Raw genomic sequence first — 27202 nt, forward strand, 5'->3', positions numbered from 1 at the left:
TGTCACGTGACCCCTCGCGCGGCGGAAGGGCGCGAAATCCCTTCCGGCAGCTGAGACGGGGACCGGCGGCGCGTGCGCGCGCGCGCCGGGCCCGCCCCGCCCCCCCCTCGTCGCCCCGTCGCCCCGCCCCGGGGCGGTGGGGCGGGGAGGGGGAGGGGCCGGGCCCGGCCCCTGGAGACGGGAGGGTGGGCGGGGGGCGCGGGGCTGTTACGGGGCTCGGTGGTTCGTCGGGGCGGGCCCCGGCACCGGCCGTCCCCGGGCGGGCAGGGCCGTGCCGTGCCGTGAGGAGGGCGCTGGGAGGCGCGGGGGGTGGTGGATGGTGGATGGGGCCGCGGCCGCGGCCGCGGTCGCGGTGTTCCCAGCCGCTCCGCAGCCGGTTGTAGCCGCCTGGAGCCGCGGCTGTGACGGGCTGGGGAAAGGGAGCGGCGGGGGAAGGCAGAAGCGGCTTTGGAGCTGCCTTTGCGAAACGCGGAAGACAAGGACCGGAGCTATTACACGTTGTAGAAGATGAGATGGAGTTTGTGTTATTCCTCCTGCCAAAAGCGTTTGTGATTCGGTGAATGCGTGGAAAAGTAGCGTTTTAAACTCCAGATTCCTAAACTCTCTTTAAAGACCGGGAAAGATTCAGTCCGCTGAATCTTTCATTGCGGTTATCTGTAATTTCCCCAGCCCTGGTGAGTGAGTAAAGCAGCGCCCGTGGTGCACGGTGCGAAGCCAGCTTGGGCTGTTGGTGCACAGTGCAGGTGATGTGCTGCGCGATGCTTCTCCGGCTGCAGCAATTATCTGCCGAGGGCTGGTTCTTTGAGAGTTGTGTTTGTTACTTTGTGAAATACGGGTGGAAACATGAGGTGTACCATGCCCACCATGAGGCCAGCTTGTAGTGTGTCTCTTGACTGCTGTGAACGTGGGTGATGGAACTATATGATCTTTAAGGTACCTTCCAACCCTAACCATTCTATGATTCTATGGGTTGCTGCCCTGGCCTATATCCTCTGGAAGAGTTGAGGGAAGTCATAGCTCCCGTGTAGCAGGGGCACACCAGACCCATATATTGATTAATCTAGCCGACACCGCTGATGCATTCTCATCATGATCTCTAGGGCGTACTACCTGTGTGCATTATAAACACATTTCATGACAGGAAATTAGTTACAATGTACAGACCGTCATGGATGTGATGGGTCGAGATACACGAGTTGTCAGTAATTAAATGCTTGGTGACATGCGTTATAGATTGCAGCCTTCACAGGCAACGAATTCATAGGTTTTATTTGAGGATGTTTTGCATATTCATTAATAATGTACATTGTTGATTAAGATCTTAATTATTGTCATAAACCACAATGTAGGAGCTTAGTTTATATATCCTAGAGCTAGCGTATTGCATAAATAGTCCGAGCTGCTGGCAGTGAGGCATACCAGAGCAGGCTTTGTCAAAATCAGACTAATTGACTGTGCTGTTCATTAACAGCATACTGAATGTCCTCTTATTTATTCTGAAGCTGAGTGAAATTCAAAGCAAGCATGTGACTGCTATAGTTGGCAGTTACATTTGGTATTTGACCAGTGAATATTCAGACCATGACCTCTCTGCTATTCCTTAACCGTGTTCCTATAATGTCTTTGAAAATGAAAGAGTTAACATCACTGTTCATTTGTGCAGAACATACATGTAAAATAACATGTAATTTGCTGCTTCTTAGGTACAGGAGATGGCAGTATTGTGCATTTTACAACTGATGAACCATTGACACCCATGAAAGTTTTGAAAAAAAAAACACAACCAATTGTTTTTCATAAATCTTCTTTCATTAAGGAATTACAATTGTAACTTTTCATCCTCCTTTGAACAGAGTAAGTGCCATAACAATAACCTTACTTTAAACTATCTGTAAGTCAGTTTTGAGAAATTCAATCATTTCTTTCATTAGTGTGCTACATTTCATTGTGGCGTTTTCCCAATATACTTGGGCAAAGAACTGTCTTAAGCTTACGTATTTCAGTAGTGAAAAGGAGGATCTCTTTATAAGCAAACACGAAATACATCAGCTGTTACAGATATTCATAATGGTTCTGGGAAAAGCTGTCATGCTTCTTTGAAACAGGAATACAATAAATGCGTTTTTCTCCATTTTGTTTGTTCTTATTAATTTATACACGTAATAGCAGCTTGATATTAAAGTACAGGCACAGAATTCTGTACAATTTAATTGATACAGTGTCAGAAAGAAACAGATACAGCTATTCCAGGCAAGAACCGTTCACATATCCAAAGTAATGTAGCATTCTGGTCTGTAGTTTTTGGCCTGTGGTCTATAATCCCTGTGTAAGGGCTTTTTCAAGCATAGTTTATTTTTGTGGAAACCTTCAAGAAGTTTGTGCAAATCACTCTTTATGTTTCCTAAAGAAAAATACACCCGCACAGTATGGTGCTATGTGAACCCCATCATGAGAAGGTTGGTACTGGGTGCACTGATTGTACTTCACAGACTAGCACAGAACAGAGAAGCTCTTCTCCTACGACTTGAAGTTGCATACCATGTTGCATGATAAATCTTCACGTGTCTTTTAAGATCTGTGTACAGAAGTATGCACGCACAGTAGACCAGCTCTGAGCAAGAGTATAGGTAGTCCCTTTAGCATACATTTGCACTTCATTTCCATGTGGTTCTTTCGGTTTCCGCTTCTCTCGTATTTCCTACCAGTGTGGACTGACAAAGCAGATAAGAAATGTTCACTCTCTTTGTTGTGTGTCCGAGCCCTCTGGGGAAAAAAGTAAGATACATTTTATAAGCATACAGATCATCTAAAAATTGTTACAATTATTTTTGCCATACGTGCCAGTGGAAGAGCAGTACATGGAATCGTACAGCTTGTATTTTCCTGGCTGAAGAAAATAGGCATAAGAGAACATATTGAAAATGACAGTAAATCACTTGCGTGGATTTGATCCGCTCAGAAAATACGTGTTGACTAAAGAATTGTGGGTTTGAGATTGGAAGTGGTCAGTTTTCGTTGACAATTCAGGGCTGTAGACCGTAATATAAACTTAACAGTGAAGTGGCAGCAGCAGCACCTTCCTTCACAGCCCCCTCTATGCTCGAAGCTTCTGTGTGTTCTTTCTCAGTGCTAGCCCCATTGTGGGCGATCCTTGGTGCTTTCCGTTGCAAAGTGCACATTTCAAGGCAACATACGTGAATCATAGAATCACAGACTGGTTTGGATTGGAAGGGACCTCAAAGATCATCTAGCTCCAACTCCCCTGCCATGGGCAGGGACACCTTCCACTACACCAGGTTGCCCAAAGCCTCATCCAACCTGGCCTTGAACACTTCCAGGGATGGGGCATCCACAACTTCTCTGGGCAACCTGTTCCAGTGCCTCACCACCCTCTGAGTGAAAAATTTCTTCCTTATATCTAATCTAAATCTGCTCTCTTTCAGTTTAAAGCCATTGCCCTTTGTCCTGTCACTACATGCCCTTGTGAAAAGTCCCTCCCCAGCTTTCCTGTAGGCCCCCTTTAAGTACTGGAAGGCATGGAATGGTTTGGGTTGGAAGGGATCTTAAAGATCTCCTAGTTCCAACCCCCCTGCCATGGGCAGGGACACCTGCCACTAGATGAACTCTCTTTCATTACATCAACTCTAGAGAGCACATCCTTCCCCCACCTGCTGCCTAATGGCTACGCTACTGTCTCAAGGGTAAATGATTTCTCACGTACTGTCTGCCTCTGTGAGCACCGATAAAAACTCTGTGATAATGTAAGTCACTTTTACATGATTACAATGATGACAGTGGTGGCAGTCCTTATTCAACACCTCGATCCCCCAAAGGTTAGTGGAAAAAATCCCATTTAATGAGACTTAGGCTGGACCTGTATCAGCCAGCCTGGTCTATTGGATGATGCTGACATTCACTTAGATCCTAATCTCATCAGCTTCTGAAGTCTGCAGCAGACGTGAGCGTTCGTTGTTTTCCTTGCACCCTTGCACTAAGCGCTGCGTACAATTAGATCTGCAGCTCTCCAGGTACATTTCCATCAGTGACTAATGCTGACAGTAGCACATTGACTCTTTCCTCATAAGAGTTGAACACATCTATTTAAGACTAAAGATTAACTTCCTCAGAGTTTAAAACTGTTAATTTGTCAATTTCGAAAACGGAGGTTAAGTTTGGCCATAGCTGTTAATTAACTTATATGATAGCTATCAATATTTTACTTTCCTGGGATTTTCCATTTCAAAGACATTGAAAGAAGCAGACAAGTTCATTGCTAATCATATAGAGGAGATGGAAGGTTTTTGTTTGTTTTACCAAGTCATATGCTTTCTTGAAATGTCAGTCCTCTCTCGATTTGTTTGGAAGTCCAAATTATGATATTCTAGTAAGTATATACATACAGATAATAAACGAACTTCTGGAGGTCACGAGCACTGAAAAAAAATTTAGAGATACTGTTATTTTCAACCAGGCAGACAAATTCATTTGGCGCAAAAGGAGAAATAGTTCTTTGCACTAGTGCAATGGTATTTCTGGGAAGCAGATTGTGCAAGAGATTCTGTATGGCTACGACCTGCAGCTCAACAGCAGCCAGGAAAAACAAAGTTACTGTAAAAGAGGAACTATGTAAAAATGCAATACCTCATGAAGTACAGAATTAAAAACATCCCTTGCATATGTGCGTGTAGATTGTCATTTGTTCGAGCAAACTGATGCCTGACTGATTAATCAGTGGCAAACGAATACAGACATGCTGAAATGGTGCTACGCAGCTGGCCAAAACGGCAGAAAAGAGGCTGGGCAGAAAGTTATCCACGCGTGTAGATTTAGTACAGAGATAAGAAGTGGCAGAATGTCTGCCTCTTTCGATTATGCTGATATACCCCATTTGTAACCTGAAAAGTTACAGTCCTTTTCAGGACAGTTTTTGAACATGTCATTGGTTTGAAGAAAAGTTAGCTTTCTACTAACACCTGGTCTAGGCTTGCTTGTCCACCTGGCTTGCTTAAAAAACACGCTGGCTTTGGAAAAAGACGTATAGACGTGCGGCAATCGGTTGCTTGTGTGCAGTGAGTGCTCTGTGCGTGTACAACCGGATAAGCACATGGGCAGTCAGCTGAATGCGTTTGGCACGAGTCCAAGTTGCCGTGCACGTATATATCTACTGCACGATGCTCTCCCTGTGAGCTCTGAGCTGGAGTGTTTATCACACTGCTTCTTCTCCTGGCCTCCTCCCCTCTCTGCTGGAAAAAATCATTCGTCTTGCTGCTTGACAGCAAGACAAATTGGGGAAAATCAGCCATCCTGGCTGGAAGTCAGCAGCCCTGATCAGCGAATCCAGTCATGTCCTCCGAGGTTGTTCCTGCTGGGCGTCGTGTGCCTTCGATTGACAGCATGTGATTCCGAGGGAAAGAACTGATTTACAGTGGTTCACAGCGGGGAGAAGTGGTGATGCCGTCTACTGACGCTCAGTTCCATTTGCCTTCTGGCAGCAGGGAAACAACGCTTGGCTTTTCCGCTCTCTTCCTAAGTTCTCCAGTATTTTCCCCAGAGGTACAACAAAGTTGAAACGCTCATTATTGAAGCACCACACATGAATTTAGCATGAAACTGATTACTTTCCTGTTCTTTCAAGATTTTCTTAAATTACAGATTTTACAGAAAAATTTTGTAGTGCTCTCCTTTTGATGCATGTACATACAGCGTGTTAATTTAAGCTGTTATTAGAAATAAATACATCTCTTTTTTGTTTCCATAGGCGTAGATTGAACGTCAAAGCAGATAGTGTGTCCAATAGTTTTGTACTCGGAACTGGTTGCCTAGCGAGAGTAAACGGATGCCCAGGGATCAGCATGATTTAATGACTTTTAAGGATGGGATATCAAGTCCTTTCACAGTGGCTTCTAAAAATAAGATTAAATTAGTGAAACAGTAAGTTCTCTGTTACCCGAAAGTCCAGGTATTCTTATGTAGTAAATGCTGGTTATTGTTTTCCATAAATTCAGTCCCACAGTTAAGTAAAATTTTCTCACTGGTAGTCATTCTTACGAAGATCTTTGGGTTTGCAGTCTCAAGACACACTTCTCAGTGCTGAAGGATCAACTGGAAGTAATTTTGAAGCAATCTTCAATTTAGGAACTAACCATTAATCAGAATGGCTACAGGGAGAGTACAGCACCAGAGTGGAATAAAATAATCCTCTCTTGCTGCCCAGATTGCAAAAAGTTTTAAAGTACATGTGATATATTTCAGTTTTGAATTCTTTCTTCTCTGCATTTATTTGTTTGTCTTGGTAAACATTTGACTAATAATGTAGAGTGCGTCATTAAAATATTTCCATACATGTGTGCGTGTATGTATACACAGCGTGTCATGTCTACAAAACAAGAATATGTCTTTATTCAACATGCTTCCCTACAGAGTCCTTCTATTGCACCTCTTACTCTGGTTGCTACCGTAATGGTCTTCTGACAGCCAGAGAGCAGTTCTCCACCTTTATAACTGTTCTATTCGTGCAAAGCAATGCCTCAGATGTGGTGTTTTTTAATGTGGAACGAGGTGTTTGCTCTGCCAGGCTTGAGCAAGCTCCTGAGCCAGAACACAGGAGTGAGGCTGGGTCAGGGATGGGGGGATCACAGCACTGGGGCGACCAGGTCAGCCCGTCAGAAGTGCTGTCCATTCAAAGGCAAATGAGGAACAAATCTGGAGCCCTGTTTTTTGGGGCAAGGGCTTCTGCGTTCATCATGCATTTCTTTTGGAGGGATGAAAAAGGTGCCTAGTCCTTGTTTATCCTCAAGGGTCCTCTGTGGGGAGAGTCAGTTTCCCAAGGAAGGTGGGTGACAGCTTCCTTTGGGATCTGGTGGGAGCCGAGCTTCAAATTCACCTGCTGTGGGTAACGGCAGAGCATCCCGCCACCACAATCGCCGACTGCTCTGCTGCAACGTCCCTCAGGCGTCTCGTGTGCCTGCCTGACGGTGCATCTGGTGGGAAAAAAAGGTTGGCCTGGAGCACTGTGTGAAGTTTTGTATTCTTCTGAAAAGGAAGAAGGAAAATTAAAAACTTCTTATGGCTTTTTTTTTTTTTTTTTTTTTTTTTACTACAGAGAAAGGTAGTAAATGACTAACGGAAGACAGTTGTTTCTAGTGTCTGTTTTAGCTAAAATAGCAGGGTTAATTATTAAACCTTTTACTTGGTTGCTCACTTGTGCTGCTGATGCTTTAATCCTGGGTCACAGAAAGTTTAAGAGTGCTTTACAGGGGAGACTCACTTCTTTTTGCCTCAACCTTTCCACGCTGACAGGATGTTACGGGTTTTGCTGCTTACTCTCCCTGTAGTTGCCATTGCTCATGCTGAGCTCTGCAAGCCAGGTAAGTTTTGGAGCTGATCCCATCCTTCCCCAGGTAAACGTAGCTATGAGTTTATGCCTACAAAGCTGCCAGCTTCTCAGATTTTTATTTTAACTGGTTGTCTCCAGTTTGAAGATTGAAACGCTGAGCATTCGCTTCTTTTATCAGTTTTCAAATTAAGTACAGAAGTTGATCTCACTTTAAGAGGTCATGGTAAACCTCACTGAGACCCTGTAGGGCTGCAGCATTTTTCATGGTAGTAACTTCTGTTCTTCTAACCAGGTGATCTGTTAAGACACATTTAGAAGCTGCCGTTTGTGAAATAATTAGAGAAGTAAATGATTTAAAATCCCATTTTGGCTGACTATCAATGTATGTTTGCTTTTTTCTCTTTGTGTCAGATGCACAGAATGCTTTCAAAGTACGGCTTAGTATCAAAACAGCTTTGGGAGATAATGCAGTAAGTAAAGTATCTTCACATATTCTTCCTAACTGAATATCTGCCAAAATAGTAGGCATATATACTGTAAAATTTCTGAAGGCAGCGTAAGTAATTTGTTCTGAAGTGTTGATTATAATAGCTTGCTCAAGTCATGAGCCAGGCATCCATTTCTTGACATTTCAGTAGCCCACTCCTTAAATGGCATCCTTTAAAAGAAGTATATAGCTTGCCTTTTCACGAAGATAATTTTCTGACAGATTTTTTTTTTTTCCTGGAAAGACAGTAGAGATGTTACACTTTATGCATGACAGGTGCTGCATAAATCTGTGTTTTGAGAAAAGCACTTCTGCTTGAGAGTGTTGTAAAGTTAAGCATGTCTGGGAGGAGAAGCAGAAAAAGATTGTTAGGTCTTTATGAAATGGGACTTTGTGTCAGGCTCTCAGACAAGCATGATCTGTAGAGATCATTAAAGCATATCTCATCAGTTCCCCACTTAGGTAGCACTTCGGATAGTGGCCTTTCTTCTCTGCTGGTGGTGCACAGTCTCATGAGGACTGAAGTGCTTTGGTTTAATTCAAGCCCTTGGGCTTAATGTAGAAATACTGGTGTGAGCAATAAGGGTCTGTGATACATAAGAGATTGGGAGATTAGATGGCAGAATGGTCCTCCCTGATCTAAAGCGCTATGAGATATGGCAGAGCCTAGTACTTTGCAGTTTTGAATGCATAGAGCAAATTTGCAGCCTGTTACAAGGCTCAGCATAAAATTAGATATGAAATGTCTTGGACAGTCATCTCCACTAGAAGCCTAGTGTCTGATTATGTTAGCAGGTCTGGGAAAAAACAAGCATTACATGTTGTAAGAGACTTGAGGTATGACAATCTCCCTCTGACTGTAGAAGCCATTCTAAAATTACCTTGAAATATCAGGTAATTTAAACTAATTTTAGCAGGGACCTAATTCTGCTGGTAACTTCATAAACCAGACAAACTGGGAAGAAATATTCAAAATATATACTAAAGTATTTGTGGAAATTCGTGTTGAAGTCAATTCTCTTGGGTGAGAGGCTTTAAGTAAACAGTAGAGTGAGCCTGTCTGTTTAAAAATTTATTAAAAATAGCGTAATCATGTGGCTGAAAAATTGTCTAAATCATTATTGAAACCCCTATTGATAGTAACTGCTAATATTTTGATTTAATCTTGGTTCAAAATAGTAGCAAAGAATGAAAATTACACTTCCCATAATGTTCTTTCTTAGTTCTGTTTACTTCTCCAACGGTAATAAAATAAGGGGGTTTTGTTTGATCATTTGTGATTTTTTTTTTATTTTTCATCCAAAAAGGGTATGATACAAATCGTTAATCTTAAAGGCACTTCATATTACAAGAAAAAAGCTGTAACTGAGGAGTCTATTGTTTTTTTATAGATAGATGGTAGTTTATTTCATATAAGAAAGTATGTGAAAGGCCTAAGAATGAGACAATCTAGAAGAGCATTTTAGAACAAAAACATGCTGAAAGTGGTATGATGCCATACAAAATTACCCACAAATAATGAACAATTTACTAAGTGCATAGATAGTAGTTCCTTTTCATAGCCATTGCAATCTTCTCTGCAAGTGACTGAAATTGAAAACCGAAACTACTATCAAACTGAAATTCATTTTGAAGAATTTGGAACACTTTCCTTTTTTTATTTTATTTTTTTATTTTAGCAAATTAAAATGTAATACTGTCATGATATCACAATAGGATGCAGCCAGCTTAGACTATCTTGGCATGATGCTCTTCTACTGAATTCTGTTTCATTCATTTCCAAGTCACTTCAAGCTAGATGGTAACAGAAAACCCTGACACTGTGGACATTTTGTTCTAGGACTGGCAGGATAACTCCAACATACGTTCAAGGGCATAGGAAATGGGTTAGTGTAGTTTTCCACATTGTTTAGTGCATGCCATCCACTTTTTGTGAGGCCAATAAAGACAGGACACAATATTTTAATTTGTTCACAAGACAGGCTGTACTTTGAGGCAGGTAGTGCCATTTAATGTATGCATATAGTTCTTATCATAATGGAGCTGGAAAGAGCAGCTAAGATACAGTAAGTATTTAGCTGTTATTTTATTTGCAAATAATGGGTGTACTTGACAGAGATGTTGTTTGCTGACTGATGGGAGAAAACGTGGTATCTGTAAGCCTAAATGGAAGGAAGGTGATCAATGAGTCTCTGTGAGGATGGTGTTGACTCTATGAGTGGCTTCTGGAATAGCTGGTAGTCATAGTTGCTTCCTACTCGTGGAGTTAGCAGAGTGGTAGAGAGTTAATTCAAAAGGGCCAAAGACAACTAGGGAGTGAGCAGAAGTGATGTGCACTGAAAAGTCTGCATAACTCTGTGTCACTGCTCAGTTTAACCCTAAGAGTCAAAGAGCTGTGACATCAGGGGCTGTAGCCAGCTGAAGTAGAAGGTGCACTGCCCTTCTGGTTCATGTATTTGGGCTGTTTTCAGGGTAAAAGAGGAAGGGGAGAAAGGCTGACGTGCACCTGGTGTCTTGCCACCAAATGGGGCCCAGAAATGGGTTCGTGTGTCCATAGCCACACTGCAGTCTGAATGGCTGTCTAGTTAAAGCACAGAACTGTTTAGGAGGGAAGGAACCTTGGAGGGTCCCTAGTCCCCTGCTGCTCAAAGCCAGGTCAATACTGAAATCAGATCAGGTTGCTCAGGGAAGTCTTGTGACATTATAATCTCATTCTACGAGCTTAATTTTTGTCTTCCTTAGAGCGCTGCTATAGCATTTCATCCCACCGACAATCTGTGCTCATCATCTTTTATCCATTATCTCATCAACCTCCTCTTTCACTAGCAGGCACTTAAGACTGGCTTTCACAGTCAGCTGTGTCTGATTCTGCTCCTCCTTAACATGTAAAGGATGGCAAGTGCAACTGAGCCAAGGTCTTTTTGTCCGTTCCTTTGTAGAGCAAAGATGATGGTAAACATTAATAGTTCTGATACCATAATGTAAGGTTTCGTTGATAACAGAATTATCATATGTTTATAGTGTGTGGTTGTAAATGATATTTAATACATTTCCTCTATAGCAGCACAAAATGTGCATCAATAGCTGCACTTCATAGGAACATAAGAACAGAAGCAACATCCTCAGTCGTCAGCTGCGGTCCAGGCCTTTGCAATTGGAGGATAAAGATGGAACTGATAAAGCCCCATCGTAGAACGATTCAGGTTTCTTTGCACCTATCCCTCTGACTGGAGAAAGCTGAGGATTAGAAATTGCCTTCTGGCAATTCGTGCCCACTTGTCCTGAGTTGATAGAGTTTATCAGCTCAAAAGTATTCTTGCCATACTTTTCCTTCTCATTATGTCACTTCCCCCTGCATATTCCTGCATGCAGTCGTGTACAGGGGTTCTTGTTCATATGGAGACCACACCCATCTCCATCTCCTCTACCTCCCATCTGATCACTGTTTTCCTGGGGCTTCTTGCCCTTCTGCCCAGAAAGTTGTCTGCAGCATCTTCTCTTCACTCAGCAGACTCATGATTTCTGCTGAACTTTCTCTGCTGCTCTCCTTCTCCATTTCTTGCACCTTTCTGTTTATTCTGTCTTTTTTAAAGTGCTTACTCTTTCAGCTAGAGCTGGAGTTCCTCATTCCAAATTATCTTCCCTGTTTTGAGATACCCTGTTTGTTACTTTGACTTAAAGAAGCTTTAAGATACTGCATTATTTATGAAAACTGAATACTTGTTAGTGACCAATTGTGCATGTACTGCACTAAACATGAACATATCAAGTACATATACTTGGTAGTGCTGCATTGCATTCGTGTCTGTGCAAGTGTCAAATGGAGTGTGCTTCATCATTATCCATTTTTGAGACAACTGATTAAATTATCTCTACAGCTGGTTTAATCCAGTGGATAACAAGTGATTTTTTTTTCTGTCTTTTTGGACCCTATCTTAAAGATTGCAGATGGCGTGTAGGGATTCAGTCAACAGTACTACACACAGAAAAAGGAAGATCTTCCCTTTTAGTGCTGCAAATTGTGCTCCATGGTTTAAATACTGATGTCTTTAAAATTACAATAAATAGTTTTATGGCTCTCATCTGTATTAGGTCCTCTACTATGTTATCTCTTTTAGTACTAGTTGCTGTCATTACTGGCACGTTTTCATCAGTGCGGTGGGATCAAAATACAAGCTTTTATAATTTATTTTCGAAAAGTCTCTCTTTTTATTTTTCAGTTTTAGTTCCCAGACTGGCATGCCTTATCACAGTGTGCTTATACCTCCCTTAATTCACAAGGCAAGAGTGGTGAGTCAGAACCCAGATTTTCAGCACTGCATCTGGATTTTAATGCTATTGAAGTTGTCTGTTGCTCAGCTTTGTTGTCCTTGTCCTACCAAATCTCAAAGAGCTTATGTCACAACCCGTCATTTGTCTAGGGATGATAAATATGATCAGTATGACTTTCTGCCCTTTACATGACTGCTTGCTTCCCTGCTTATGTTCCTAGTCCACAGGGTGTCAGAGCAAAATAAGGGCTGATGCCTGGAAGTTGGATTCCTTCTTTCTGTGGAGAGGTTGCAGCTCCATGCATCCAATATCAGAATTTAAAAACCAGAATTAAGATTTAGCGTTTTCAGTGCTGTGTACTCAACTGCTTTTTGATGTGCTTTGGTGGTTTTTGAATGTGTTATAAAAGCCCATGAAAAAGTAGGTCTAAGTAGCCAACAGGATTAAGTATCCACACCATTGGGTTTCTGGTTTGGATGATTACAGTGCAGATTTTTTTAATGTTGAAAGTTAAAGATTAGATTTGTGTTCTGATTGACTGAAGAAAGCTGCCTTTAACCTCCATTAATATCATTCCAAGAAACTATTAATCTTTGTAATCTACTGAAAGGGGAAATTCAATCGGTATGCTTCAGTCATGGCTCTTGTTATAAAAATGTAATAGGTGCAGTTCTTACAGGTCATTAGAATTGTGTATGTGAATGAAAGCCCAGGGGAACCCACAGAAGCTATCTCAGAAAAGTGAAATTATGGCAGCACGATTTTTCATCAAGACAACAGAGAACGGTTTTTGGAGCCTGCATTTTACTTCTTATTGAAGTAGTAAGGATGCTCTTTTCTTACTTTTGTCTCACATGCGATGTAGTAATTTGTGCTACAGTTGAGTCTGTCTTCCTGTTGCAAGGATGGCGTGCAGCAATAAGGCCATAGTCTCATTTAATTTCCTGGAGTCCTGACATCTAAATCCCAGAAAGTACCTTCAACATTCACACTTTTTTTTTTTCTTTTTATATTTTTGGGCAGAGCCAAACGGTCTTTGAGAGTGGATTTAAACCTTCTACTTTAGCAGAGCTTATCCAGCAAAAGAGGCAAGACCATGGGTGCAGCTGTGTAGGGAGAATTCTAGTAACGTGCCTAGTCTTTGGTATAAGAAACTTTACATCTCCAGTTTGGTCAGCTTTCAGCAACATTCAGTTCATTCAGTTTTTGGAAACATTCTTTGCACTTTATAGGGCACTTTATAACAGCCGTTAGAAAAAGTCCTTTGTGCACACTAAATACTGAGCAGGGCTTTATTTTCGTAGTGGAACCAGAGAATTTATTCATTTTCTTCATCAATATAGCATTTCAAGTTCAGTGACTCCTTTCCCTCTCTGTACTGCCAGCACTGCTGCTGAAACTGATTATTTTCCATCTTTCTTTACAGTACGCCTGGGATGCTAATGAAGAGTACCTCTTCAAAGCAATGGTGGCTTTTGCAATGAGAAGATACTCCAGCAAGAGCACAACTCAGTAAGCATCTACTCTGATTTGCCTTATACATATTAACAGTGCTGCACATAGTGGCCCATACTCTGCTGTGCTGAACTGCAGAAATCGTTATACGCAGTTTCTGACAACAGACTGTTCCAGTATTTTGACACCAGATATACGTTAAACATCACAGTCTCTGTCTTAAGCAATGTTCTGTCTTTGGACCAGTATCCCTGTCGACGTGAAGTGTCACAGCTGTGGATCTCAGTGGGATTGTGCCAATCCACTCTAGCAGAATCTGGCAGTAAGGCATGATACCTTCTGGAGACCATGCTGGGAGGAGGCGAAGGGACACACTGGCAAGATCAAGAAATACAGTATAGATCCTTGAATAAGCAGCTTTGGTGCATGTTTTCTTAGAGCACAGCTTCGGCAGTATGCTGAAGATGAGCTGACTCAGAGAACTGGAGGGTAGATAGTTATGCTAGTGTTGTGTTCTGCTGGGGGTATCTATCCCTAATATTGCAGCGGTTGAGTTACCTAACATCAAGAAGTTTCAGATGTTGCAGTTCAGACATAAATCAGCCTTTAATTGGTTTGGGGATTAAATATACCCTGAGGTATTGAATATTCTTCTCAGGCTTCTGATTCTTGCTACTTAGGAAATTAGATACCAGATTAGACAGACCATTTAGCAAGCTGTGTTTTCAATGAGTTCTTATCTTTCTTAAACAAAAAACCTTGTAAATGTATTTCTAGAGGCCTATTATTTTTTCATTGTTTTTCAATCTCAAAGGAAAGATTTATGGTTCTGGTAGGCTAATGAGCAGAAGGTTCTCAATTTACTCAAAAAAAACCTGCTTCAGGCTGTCATTTGCATCAGATGAAGCATATTCCACATTTGCAAAGATATTAGTTAACTTTAGTCACATGGTGATTATTGTGGCTGCCACACTTTCTTTTAAATAGAAGATACTTTCCTCTTCCATATAACAGGAGTGTTTCGTTCCTTGCTGTTTCATTTTTATTTCTCAGAAGTTGTCTCCTTTGAGCAAGAGAGCTATTACACCAAGCTTAACGAAAACAGCCAAGTACGCTACTGCACGCGATTAAAATGACACAAAAAATCAGTTTGAGATACAAGCTAATTGAAGGTGATTATGCAGTACTTTTTCTCAGGTTTTCAAATTAGCAGAGTTTTCATCCAGTATCTGATCCATAAAGATTTACTTTTGTATACTTATTTTAGTCCCAGTCCTTTTTTTAAATTATTCTCTTCCTTCAAAGTCATGGTGCTTTTACACAGAAAAAACCTGTGTCAGAAGCCAGTGATGTTTTTCCTCCTCAAGCACCATGACTCTTTGCAGACTCAACTAATACTAGAAGTCTTGGTGCAGGAAAGGGAAAAAACCAAGCCAATATGAAGCGAGTTAAAATTTTAATGAAATTTATCTCTATCGACTCTGAGAAATCACAGAATTTATGCTTATTTAATTCCGTTTCCTGGACAAATATGATAGTGTCAGTGTTACTCCAGTTTGGAGGTGGAGTTGCACACATCAATAATTTCCTGCTACTAATTTTGTCAAAAGGAGAAGTCAGTATAGTATTTGGAAACAGCTAGGTGGAAGCATCATTTCCTCTTTTTAAGATGGTTCAGGACTTCCTCATGGGGTCTAACTTGTTTGGGCGTACCTTGGAGGTATAACTAATAAATTTTCTTGGACTTCTAGGTACCTTTGGGGTCATGTGTAGACAGCATGTCAGCTGTAGTACAGCTCTGCAGCAATGAGACCTGATGTGACTTACTAGGCAGCAGGCTGAGGAGTTTCCTATCCATAGATCTCCTTCAAATCCCAAGGGACTTCAGAATCCCTCTTCTGTAATGGAGAGCTAGATGAACCTCCTAACACACCCCAAATAACCTGCCTGTTATGTGGGAGCGGGAAAGCTATGAAAGCCTCCACCCTGTTAGAAGTCCTGGAAATAACGCACTCCTTTCCCCACCCCCCTGGCTGGCAGCTGGAAGGAACAAGGTACAGAAGAAGGAGGGTGATCCATCTCCTCTGTGATGGATATGGAGGTGTGGGAACACTCATCATCCCAGAGGGCAGAGCAGTGTGCGGTGGTGGGGGCTTGCAGTGTGGCGAAGAGGGAGGCAGAGGCAGGAGCTTGTAGCAAATAAATTACATTACATGAACTTTTACAGATTAATGCCAGCAGATTTTCTTCAGGAGCTGTAAAAGACCAACCATCAATTATTCCGTCATAAAAGAACAAACAAATTGCTGGTGACTGCATTCTAGTAGCATCTAAATTTACCCAAATTTTGCATCTGGTTAATTGAATATTTTTGTCAAAATAAAGACTTATGAAAAATTCACCAGCATTTTACACAACTAAATACTGGTTCTGCCAGGGTATAAATTCTGCACAGGGCCATAATCAGGATGTGACAAACCTTCCCTTTAACATCCTATTAATTTCTAACACACCCACAGCCCTGCAGTAACTAACTCCCACATGAAACCAAATGCCATTGACTTCAGCAAGCTGGACCAGGCCGCAGTTAATTTGTCTGGTGGATCAGCATAACTATTGTTGCAGCCTGTCCTGTCATTTTTGAGATCCAAAGTCACCTTTTGTTAGGCTTCTGAAGCTGTAATGACAAGCATTTGAATGTGCTGCTGGAAACAGCAGTTGATGCTGTTGTTGCCCTTCTGTAACCACGGACTGATGCAATGCAAAATGGACAGGATTGCACATTACATCTCAAGTTGTCTAAAGTTAATTTCTAAACTGAAATTTAATAAATCGTGGAGCTGTGTTTAATGTTTGAAAGGCTTGTCAAATTTTCACGTTTGTGCGAAACTGAAGAAAGACACAATCCATCAAATTACTCAGTAATTATTAATATAGATAAAATGAATACTTCTTTTTCAGTGGAAAAATAAAAAACCTTTAATTCCTGCTCTGTATATGGCCTTTCAATTCATTCTCAAGACGTACATTCATGAACTATATAAGCCAACCTTTGGTCTCTCAGTGTTAAAAAAATGATTGTCTGTAGCCTGTGTTAGTAACCCTGATTTCTCTAATCTGTGACTAATTTGAAATAGTACACATCTCTTTTGGGCCTGAGACTAGTTAATCTTTAGAGCAGAAAGAATGTAATCACAATTACTTTTGATCAAGTAACAGAATCTACTTTTGGTACATCTTCCCCCTATTTGTAGATTAAAAAAGCTGCAGTTTTCCTCATGGAGTGACCAGAAAATAATTCATCAACATTATCTATCTTCCTAAGACAGGGTACTTTGATACTAGAAATATTGTGACCATTTAGAACAACAAAATAAGCTTCTAGAGTTAAAGCTGTTAAATCAAGGTGATCCCACGGCTGCTGTTCACAAGAAGGAAGAAAACAACGTTCCTCTGCAGGAGCAGCTACACAGCACTGGGTTGTAAGAGGCCTGATGCTTTTGGGAAATCTGGAGATAGGTGCTTGGGACTTGGGGCCGTGGTTCTCCCACAAGCTAATGGCCACTGTAGGCACCCAGTCCTCTTTGAGTCTCTGGCAGCAATTTCTTATCCTTAGACAATCCTTTAAATCTCCATAAGGAGCAGCGATGGTGTTTCAGGCCAAGGAACTGCAGAGTTCCCTGCACTCTACTCACTGATGTTCACTTGCATATATTAAAGCAAATGCAATTTTGGACTTTTGCCATGGTGCCATAAGGCAGAACCAGGATCTCATCATTTTGATGATGTCTCCTATAATCCCCATAACAAAAGCCTATCACCTGCTAAGGAAATAAAAAGATGTCTACATGTATGCATGTGTGCATGGAGAAGTCAGGTTTCTCAGATCTAACCAGTGTAAAGGCATAGTTTTGTAATGCTGCTGCACGCCGTGAATCAAACCTGTGTGCGAATAGCACAGGGGAAATAAAAAAAAGGCATACCTGCTGCAAAGAAATTGCCACATTGGTGCTTGTTGAACCAGCCTGTTTTGGTGTTTATTCAATCCCCTTTGAACTTCTTGGGAGTGGTATTATTGTCTTTGGAGCCGGGAAGGATTTATAGCGTTCAGATTCCACTGATGAAAAAGTGATGGCAGTGAAACCGGGTTTTGGATGCTTATAATGGAGCAAGGGCTTTAGACCCAACAAAGAGCAGAAAGGAGGCAACATTTACGTATCCTGGTGTAAGCCTTGCTACTCCATTGATTCAATGCTGTTTGTTCTGGAGAGAGATGCTGCCCCTAATGATGACCAACTGCCCGATCTCATGCTGAAAGCCTTGGCACTGTAGGGAAGACCCCAGGCCGAAGAGTCTCTTTGAGTCTCTGAATGAGAAAGTCAGAGTATTCTGCCAGTCTTTATCTACCAAATGCATCTTTCTCTGTGGGGATCGAACTTTCCTCATTTACCCCATTTCAAGAACACCTGTAGGGCAACACGAACCTGGATTTTTCTACCTGGACCAGTTTTTGATTGCGCCACAGAAATCCCAGCTTTAAGAACTGCAGTAACATGAAGCTTTAGGTCCTACTGTTATAAATTCCCCTGATGGAAAATTTCCTCTGCAGATACAATTTTAGATATTCTGTGAAGTCAGCAAGAGTTTGTCAGCCACCAGCCAAAGCAGACTCTTTTTTTCCTCTCTCCTGTAAATTTTTTGCTTTGCTTTTGTTTTGGGAGGAATAAATCTGCTTTCATCTTCTGACTGTTGCCAGCAAACTGATGTGAACATCTCTCAAATTCCAGAGGATGGCTTTCCTCTTTTATCCATAAAAATTCTCTATATTTGTAAAATTGACATGGTTCCAGAGAGGAAAAAGTGGGTATTTCAGCTTTGCAAAATCATTACTTTCCGTTTTATTGCGTATCTCTATGGAATATATACCTTCTCTGCAAAACAAAAGGTTGCACTACTCAAGGCACCCAAAATATCACCTGAAAAAGCTTTCAGAAGAAGTAAAATACTTCTGCAAAACATCCATCATGAACTACTGCCCGTCCTGCCTTAAAAGCGAACCCGTTCTTTTCGGGATGGAGACCAAACACTCACTGGCAATTTTGGCTCCCTTACATTCTTTCGTACCTCATGCTTCCAGCTCCTCAGGCCACTGCAGAGGTCATTTAATTATAAGTCTAATTAGCCAGCAGATGGCACTGCAAAACAGAGCTCTGCGGCAGGGGAGGTTCCTCCTGAGAAGGAGCAGAGGCTGGAAAGGCCGTGTTAAAACTCGTGTTTTGATGATGGGCAGGCCAAACTTTCAAACCAATTATACTAGTCAGTAACGAGCGCTACCAACATCACTGGAGTTAATGAAAAGAGGAGCTGCATTCTTCTTTTCTGGCTCACCGCAGGGTTTCCTTTTTCCAGAAAAGCAGGTGTATCTGAAGACTGATTGTCCCAAGTGGCGCCTGTTGTGCCTATGGCCAAGTAGACCTTGTCCAAAGGTGAACTCAGTCCAAGCTGCTCTCTGGCAATACAAATGATCCTAATTCTTGGTCCTGGACTTTCAGAATATCTGCTCGCTGCTCGGACGTGGCCAGTAAATCTGAGTCCTGAGCCAAATTCTTGGGGTTATTTATTAATGATATCGAACTAAATATTTTTTTCCATTTTTATCTCTCTAGCTATCTGTCATTGAATTCATAAAGACTTTGTCCTTTTGCGATGCATACTATGTTACTTGCCATGCTGTAATAAATGGCACCTTATACAATTCCTGTATATTACAGGAGTTTGTCTGGTTTGTTTCTTAGTCGTGTGAATAAACTAGGAACAGACAGAAGAACATGAGGACACCATCTATCCTCAGTCACTATTATATTTAGGATACTAATGTATTAGCCTTCGCTTCTTAAGTTTAAATACCCACAATGATGTCATTCCATGAGGTTTTTCTAATGATTGTTCTACCATTTACTAGTATTAGTGGTAGAAAAGAAAAATTTTAAGTGCCTGAAAAAAGGCATTTAAAAGACATTTTGCACGCTTTTTATGTAGTGTGCCATGAGAAGCTGCATGACAGTGCCTTTCCACTATTAACTTCTCATAAAGCTGAGCAATCTTCTTTTAAAACAGATAAGAGAAATATTTGTCATAGCATAAGCTAAAGGGCATAGGCCAATGCCAGTAGTGTCTAAATGTAGCCTAAATACAGCCTCCAACAACTGTACCCTATAGAAGGACTACACTCACTTGAAAATCATAGGTGAATCCCCTATGCCCAGTTCCTGTGTTATTAGCTGTCAAAACCAAAATTCTTAGTTCACCAATGCATTTGCCCCATTATATGGCCTTTGTCACTACCCTGATGTTTAAAACACAAATATGTATTTTTCCATTTTATTATGCTAAGTATATGTCCAAGATCATGAATTTTGTAATAGATTCAGAAATTCATTGGAAGACTCAAGTTTGGTCTCAGTAAGCATTTTTTTTTTAATCGTATTGGGAAATGGGAAATGCTGTGAGTGATATTTCTTCCTTGAGCATTAACTGTTAACTGTTTAAAAAGTAAGAATTTTTGCCCCTTTAGATGAAAGCAATATTTTAAGTAAATTTAAAATGTCTCAATAATTCCTTTCATGCTTCTTTAATGATGATTTTTGTTTTAACTACCTGCAGAATTTCCAATGTGCTGCTCTGCAATGTGACCGATCGGGTATCATTCTGGTTTGTGGTAACAGATTCTTCTGAAAATGTGACAACTGTTCCTGGAACTGAGGTAGAGGCAGCCATCAGGTACAGTCACTGCTTCTGCAGCCTTTTCTTCCTTGCTGACTGAGGATGCTTTCTCTCTCTGGGCCTTATATGAATGAGCACTCTGCCTCTTTAAGGATGAACTAATCCAAGTAGTTAAAACACCAAGGGGTCAGTATTCTTTCATGCATGTGAGATCAAGAGGATTTTTAACAATTCCTTAGAATGCAAAGCATGCAGGCCTTGGGGTTATAACTTTGGAAGGAGCCTCTCTTAATGCTGGAGCCTTGAAAGAAATCTAGTCCCTTTCCAGAGCCCTATCTGTAATTCGCTATCTGGTGCGTGGCACATATGCTGCTCTCATCCAGCTACTGCATTGCCCAGCGAGAGTGCCTTCTCCCTCAGATGACAGAAGTGCACACTTTCTGGGTGGGATTTATATCATCTGACTTTAATTGCATGCCACATGCACACCTACACCTGGACTAATGCCCGTAGGCTCCCTTTCGGTGCTTCTAAAGTGGCGTTCGTCTGACTTAATTGAGAAGTCAGCTTTCACATGAGAAGAGTTCGTGTGAACTCTCCATGAGCAGAGCTGGCTGTGTCCCAGCTTGGCTTGAACAATCTTATACTCACATTCTTTTCATACCAGCTCTTTCTAGAATGCCAGTTGATATTGTAGCTGGGCATTGCTTGTACAAAGTACCATGCGGTACCAATCAGTTTGCTTTCTGCTAAATATCACATTCTATAGCCAATAACAGCAAGACTGTGGAGCTGAAGAGGGAAAAAGAAAAAAATGGGTAATCTGATTTCAATGGTCCACCAAACCTACATAAGGGGTTTATAGGGATGACTCCCACCAGCAGCATAACTCACGTACGTTTCTCAAGCACGGAGTGGAAAACAGACCTCTTTGTTTTCAGACATTCTGTACTTTGTCTTGAAAATTCATGTTATCTCTATGGAGGTGTAATGCCTAATTCCTGATGAATGAGTATGCGTTCTTTTGGAAAGATTAATTTTTAAGCTTATGAGCAGATTAAACTATTTCCTACAGAGGCACCGAACAATAGCTTCATAGCATTAATGGAAGAAGCAGATTATTTATTCACTGAAGCTCTCTGTAAGAGTGCTGGAATGCAGGGTTTTTGCATTTCTGTTATTCTTTGATACATTCAGCAGCATAAGCTGATTTATTTAAGTCTTTTATGTGCCCTGTTTGCCACAGAAATTGGATGCTATTATAGTATGTTTGGTTTTTAACTGTTGTCTGTCACCCAATAAAGAATATGGTATTTATGAAAAGTTTTAATTCTTACTTAACTGAAAAACAAGAAATAAAATGGTCTATAAAACTACAATACTTTTTATTCAATTGCTTCTGATTGCAGACTTCCATACTAAACCATTATTCTAATTCTTCATACTACAGTAGCACATAAGAACACTACCCATGGACCAGAATTTTATTGCAAGAGATTCTCTACAAAGTAAGAAAAAGAGGAAGGTAAACCTTCTCAGAGCTCTGTATGAGACCCAGGGTCTTACATAAATATACATAAGATATATTTACGCATACACAAACACGAAATGCACCTGTAGTTGCCTGCATGTGTTTCAGCACATAATTCTGTAACTCCAGCCATTAGATGAGGGTGAACAATGCTTATTTCAGCTGTCCACAATGATCCTTTCATATCACTAAGGATGAAAATGTTTTCTAAATCAAAGACAGCTTACTGTATAATGACTCTTATAGTATGCCATGGCTTTCAGTCCTCTCCAGGAATGCTAGCTTTCTGTTAAGGCTAAGAACTTCCTGTTTAAGGGACAGTCAAACATTATGATTTCCAAGAAAAGAAATTTGCAAAATCTTATCTGTATTTCCCATATATCTGCTCTTAGGAAGTACTTGCTTTATGGTAAATAAATCAAACTGTATACAAGAAAGAGCTGCTGTAAACCATACAACTGCAATCAAAAAGAATCTCTCAAGATGAATATATGTATTACAGTTTCTCAAAAGATTTTTTCAACATTTTGGGAAAGCTAATGAAACATACTGCTAAAGCCTTTCAAGACTGCTTAGTTTCAGATCCAGAAGTACCTGCAAATGCTTAGAAATAGTGAGTGTGGGTTAAGATATCCATTAAAGGGTAACAGTTGTACTACTCATATGAAAAAACATATTTCTCAGACTTACGGTTTCTCATAATGGAAAATATGTGCAAAGTACAAATCCCTTTAGCTGCATCCTGCAGGAAAGAAGGACATGTTGGCAATAGGGGTGGATTCTTCTGGACTTTGGTATTCTGGACCACATCGTATCCTGCACCTCATGGACCTAAGAAAATCTACAGCAGCAAAAGAGGATGTACCTGCCCATAACGTTCAGGATGGTTCAGTCTGAGGAACTGAGGGGCACCGATAAGTAAATCCTCTGAGCATTGCAGGGTAGGTCTGCCACCCCCATGCTAATCTTGAATGCTGCATGAGCAAGACAACAGAGCAACCCTTACAGATTACAACCTACTATGTCTTCAGCACATGGTCCAAACCATAAATAAATAATAATACTGTACTTCATATCTCATCTATATTTCCCAATTTTTCAGATAAGTATGTACGCAAGTCTGGTGTTCAAAACCCCGTAAGTGTGAATGTCTACAGTTTACTGACAAGGTCTATGCTAAAGTGAAGGTCTGCATAATCCTACCAACATTATGCTGGATCAAATTCAGCTCTGCCAGACTTGCAGCACATACTTGAAAATTCCTTTTTTTTCTTCTATCTTTTTAACTTGTAAAATACCTTAATAAAGACTTGCGATGTTCTTTGTGTTTTTGTGAAGGATGAACCGGAACAGAATCAACAGTGCCTTCCTACTGAGTGACAAAACACTGCAGTTCTTGAAGATAACCTCAACCTTATCACCTCCTGTTGAACCCTCCACGCCTGTCTGGCTTATTGTTTTTGGTGTTGTTCTTTGTCTCATTGTGGCTGGAATTATTTTCCTCATTGTTACAGGGATTCAGCAACACAAGAAGTAAGCAGCTTAGCTTTTCTTCTGTTTTAGCTGAATACTGCCAAGTTAAGTCAGCTGGGCTGGGTTTGCTTTTCAGATCAGCCTCAGAGGAATTATAGCTATGCCCTGTTTCCCTTCATAGGTAAAGATAACTGATGAGTCCTTTTCTGAGGAAAGGGGTTGAAATTTTTAACTGTGATGTATAGATGCCTTAGTAATGCTGGGGTGTAATCAGGAAATAAGGAGTATAAGAATATGATCCTGGAGGCTACCTAACTAGAGATGATAGTTTTACAAAGACATTTACTGTCATTCTTCTCAAGGTTCAGTGTGCCACAGGTAGGCCCCCTCTCACAGACTACGCAAATAGCTACCAAGAGGGAGAAGGCTGACAGTGACTGTGCCCCTTCCAGGGTAGCAGTGTCAAAAGCTGGCAGGTCTAAAAAAAATTTGCTGCTGCAGTTTGAGAAGCTTTGGTAGAGAGCACAATAATTATTAATGTATGGCTGAAGAAGGCCTGCTCAATGGAATGGTGCATGGTTTCACCTACCATTCATGACCTGATGAGTCCAAAATACCCAGCCCTTCACAGGTTCATGACCAAATCTCTCCATGAGCCTAGATGTCTGCTGTTTGGCAGTAAGGCAGGAGAGAGATGTGCTCTCTTCCTCTCAGTTTCTGCCCTGTGGTGGCACTGGTGAAAAAGAGAAGGCTATTCATGCTTCCCTCATGTAAGCATGTTGGAGCAAGACAGAAGGTAGGTGGAGTTTTGGTCCTGCCATCTGTGTTGGCTCACACTTAGGCATAAGGAATAGAAATTTCTCAGCTGAGCTGCGATTCTGCTGTAGAAGTTCAGCTTCTGCCATGCTTTAGGCTGCCACAGAGGTTAGGTTAACACAAAATTCTGACTTCAGCAAGAGAGTCATACAGGAGCAGCAGAAGAACTGATAAAGGGTAAATTTCTGCTGACAACTAGAAAATGTTAAAATTATTGACTATATGGTGGACTGCATCTCCAAATATGTCAGAACAAGGGATTCATATATGAAAAGTGGTGTATTGTGGAGACTTTTCCTTTCTGCCTCCATATTACCTCGAAGAACGACGTTAAAAGACCTCAGAAAAAAAAAACACCACTTACTGTGAAGGGTAAGTGCTTCTCCTAGAGAACTCTTATTAGTGTAGTCAGAAACCCTGCAGTTATGTTTTGTGTTCAGAAGAGTTGCATGAATTTGCAATTTAATGAACTTTGAATTTTCAAAATAACTCAACTGAGCTTGAGCAGTTCCCCTCAATATGGTGTAAACTGCATGCTCTTATTGTCATACTACCAGTAATATGGCTTGTTGCTGCCTGCCTGCAGTCACTTGGCATCCTCTCTGTCTCATGTTTTCCTTTTTGTTGTTATGCTCCTTTTCACTTCTCCCACTGTTTCCCTACTCTGCCTTTATGTACAACCTCTTCTCAGAGCAGATTCATCCATGATTGAACTCTAACCCTCCGTTCACATCAATGGCATCTACAGGAAGGGGTGGGGGAGTGACAGAGAGGGTAAACCATGCATACATCTTTTCCTTCTACTGTTGCAAAGACTGGAAAGATAGAAGGGATAGTCTGGGCTATTTGGCTTCTCAAAAGAAGAGCCAGACATCAGAGAAGAAAATTTTGAAAGCACTCATCTCTTTTTCAGGCACCAAAGTACGTGACCAGATTGTCAAAGACTGCAGCATGTCCAGTAATGAGTTTTCTTGGAAACCTGTCCAGACCTGGCATAATGGCAGCTCAGTTGCATAGTAAGCTGTGTAGGAAATCTGGCCTCAAGGATGGTGTTGACTTCTCATAAATCTGGCATTTTCTGTTTATAGGCCTTTAAAGTACCAGTTAAATACCCCGGTTCAGATAAGCCCAAAAGCATGTGCTTCAGGCTGTTGGTACTCAGGGTGGAAGGGAAGCACATGATTGGCCTATAATGGATTTTCAGTAATGAGTTAGGCTCGTGCGTCATTTCTTGAACTTAAAGATTTTCTTAATTAGGTCTTCACAGTGCATCACTGCCAACATGTAAAATTGCAAGCTGCAGTTGCCTGCCACTTGAAGAGCTCCGTGTGATTGTAGCCCTTGATTCTACAGTCAGCTGGATCAGACACGCTGTCTCCCATCCTGCTGTTGTTCTCCTGTCATTGCAGTAATAGGACACCTCCCTCTCTGAGAATAGATTTGGCACATACCCAGGGCAGGACCATCCTCTACTAGCTATGCTGAACTAGATGGAAGTCTACTCCTAACCCCCTAAAATCCCATCTACAGCAGAGCCCATAAACATTTGCCTTGGGAAGAGTAAAAACACAGTAAGCACACACAGTGTTTCCCTCTATTACTCTCCCAGCATCTAATTTGCAGCTGGAGGCCTTCCTGAGCTGGATTTGTTCTTCGTGTATTGGATAACCCACAATGTTTTCTCTTCCCTTAACTTGTTGAGTCTCCCCTTGGACTCATAAAAATTTTTGGCTTCTCTGAATTCCTATGGCAATGAGTTCTACACTTCTCCTACTCCTCTTATTTCTTTTGAATCTGCTTGTTAGTATCTTCTTTTATGTTCTGCACCCACAGTTTTTGTATTAAAGAACACTCCTTTTATCACTGTAAGAGCAGATACAGCAGCCAGAGATCAGAGCTTTCCACCACTACCCTCTACGTTTATTTTTCACAAGTCTGTAATGCCAAGAATCTCCCAAAGGCCAATAAAATTTTATTATTGTTAATATTGCTGTTATTAGCAGTTACACTGAGTCAAGTTGTTACGATTGTCCTGAGTCAGATTGTTACAGTACTTGTTGCAGGATAGGAAGAAGCAGTGGAGCTGACCTTTGAGTTTCTTATCCTCTGAAACTGCTGATGCTGCAGGCTGTAAAGTGCAGCAGGTTTTTCAACTATGAACTAGTAGATCTCAAGGTCAGAATAAATCTGGAATTAAAGGAACATGTTGACATGTTGACTGTTATTTCTGTATTACGTTTTCTTGTGGTTGTATTTTTAGCGAATTTTATTCAGCAACTATTTTAATATGCTTTTGGTGAGAACTGGAGACTGAAAAAAATGAAAGTCATGCAACTGTGTGATCTAGAAAAGAAAAGCATAAAATACTGTCTAGGAAGGTGGCTGTTAATGAAGTTTGAACTAAAAATGCACATTTGCAGCATTAAGAGTACCTAACTTCTGAAGAAAATCATCAAGGAGTGTGAGGGCACTCAAGTTTCCACATTTGGAGGCTAAAGTCTAAAGCTGATCCATTTCTAAAAAATATGTTTTAATTTGTCCACATCATGGGGTGAAATCTATGACATACATAACAGGGTCAGACTAGATGTTTCATGCAGTCCTTCCTGATGTAAAGCAAAAAGAGATTTAGAGATTTTTTCCATTTTTGTTTTACACCAACTTTTCCTTCTGCATCCTCCAGTCATTTTAGGGAATAAGTAGATGAAGTAACATTTATAACATACTTACAACATGTTTACTCTAGGTTTTCTGATTCCTAATCCTGACCTCAAACCAGGGCTTCCCACCTTTCCTGTTATATTTACAACAGCAGAGAGGAGCACCAGATTATGCCTTTCAGATATAACCTATGATAAACTTCTGAATAAATGTGCAGTTTTGTCTCTGTGGAATTGCGGTGGAGCGCTGCAGGTCAACAGAATAAGATGGTTTTCTCTTCCTTGTTTTTAGAAAGAATAAAGAGTCAACAGAGAGAGAAAAATTAGAAGAGAAAGGTGAAGTGACAGTAACAGTAGAAAATGGGATTCCTTGTGAAACGTTGGATTTAAAAGCAGGCCACTTTAATGGAGTCTTTGCAGCTGATGATGAACGGTTCACGTCCTTATGA

General features: G+C 41.0%; 1 protein-coding gene across 1 annotated transcript; it reads left to right on the forward strand.

Annotated features, from left to right (window-relative positions):
* The first annotated feature begins 7300 nt into the window (after positions 1 to 7300).
* Positions 7301 to 27202, forward strand: CLTRN (collectrin, amino acid transport regulator). The gene is made up of 6 exons (XM_009980112.2): positions 7301 to 7367; positions 7748 to 7806; positions 13522 to 13607; positions 20214 to 20330; positions 23143 to 23337; positions 27046 to 27202. Exons 1-6 carry the CDS (start codon positions 7301 to 7303, stop codon positions 27200 to 27202), a joined length of 681 nt encoding a protein of 226 aa, XP_009978414.1.

The sequence above is a fragment of the Tauraco erythrolophus genome, chromosome 1 (genome assembly GCF_009769465.1).
Source record: "Tauraco erythrolophus isolate bTauEry1 chromosome 1, bTauEry1.pri, whole genome shotgun sequence".
NCBI classification, from domain to species: Eukaryota; Metazoa; Chordata; class Aves; order Musophagiformes; family Musophagidae; genus Tauraco; species Tauraco erythrolophus.

Coding starts and splice junctions, on each gene's coding strand:
- CLTRN (XM_009980112.2), top strand. CDS start 7,301: ATGTTACGGGTTTTGCTGCTTACTCTCCCTGTAGTTGCCATTGCTCAT. Junction 7,368..7,747: donor TGCTGAGCTCTGCAAGCCAG/GTAAGTTTTGGA, acceptor TCTTTGTGTCAG/ATGCACAGAATGCTTTCAAA. Junction 20,331..23,142: donor GAGGTAGAGGCAGCCATCAG/GTACAGTCACTG, acceptor GTTTTTGTGAAG/GATGAACCGGAACAGAATCA.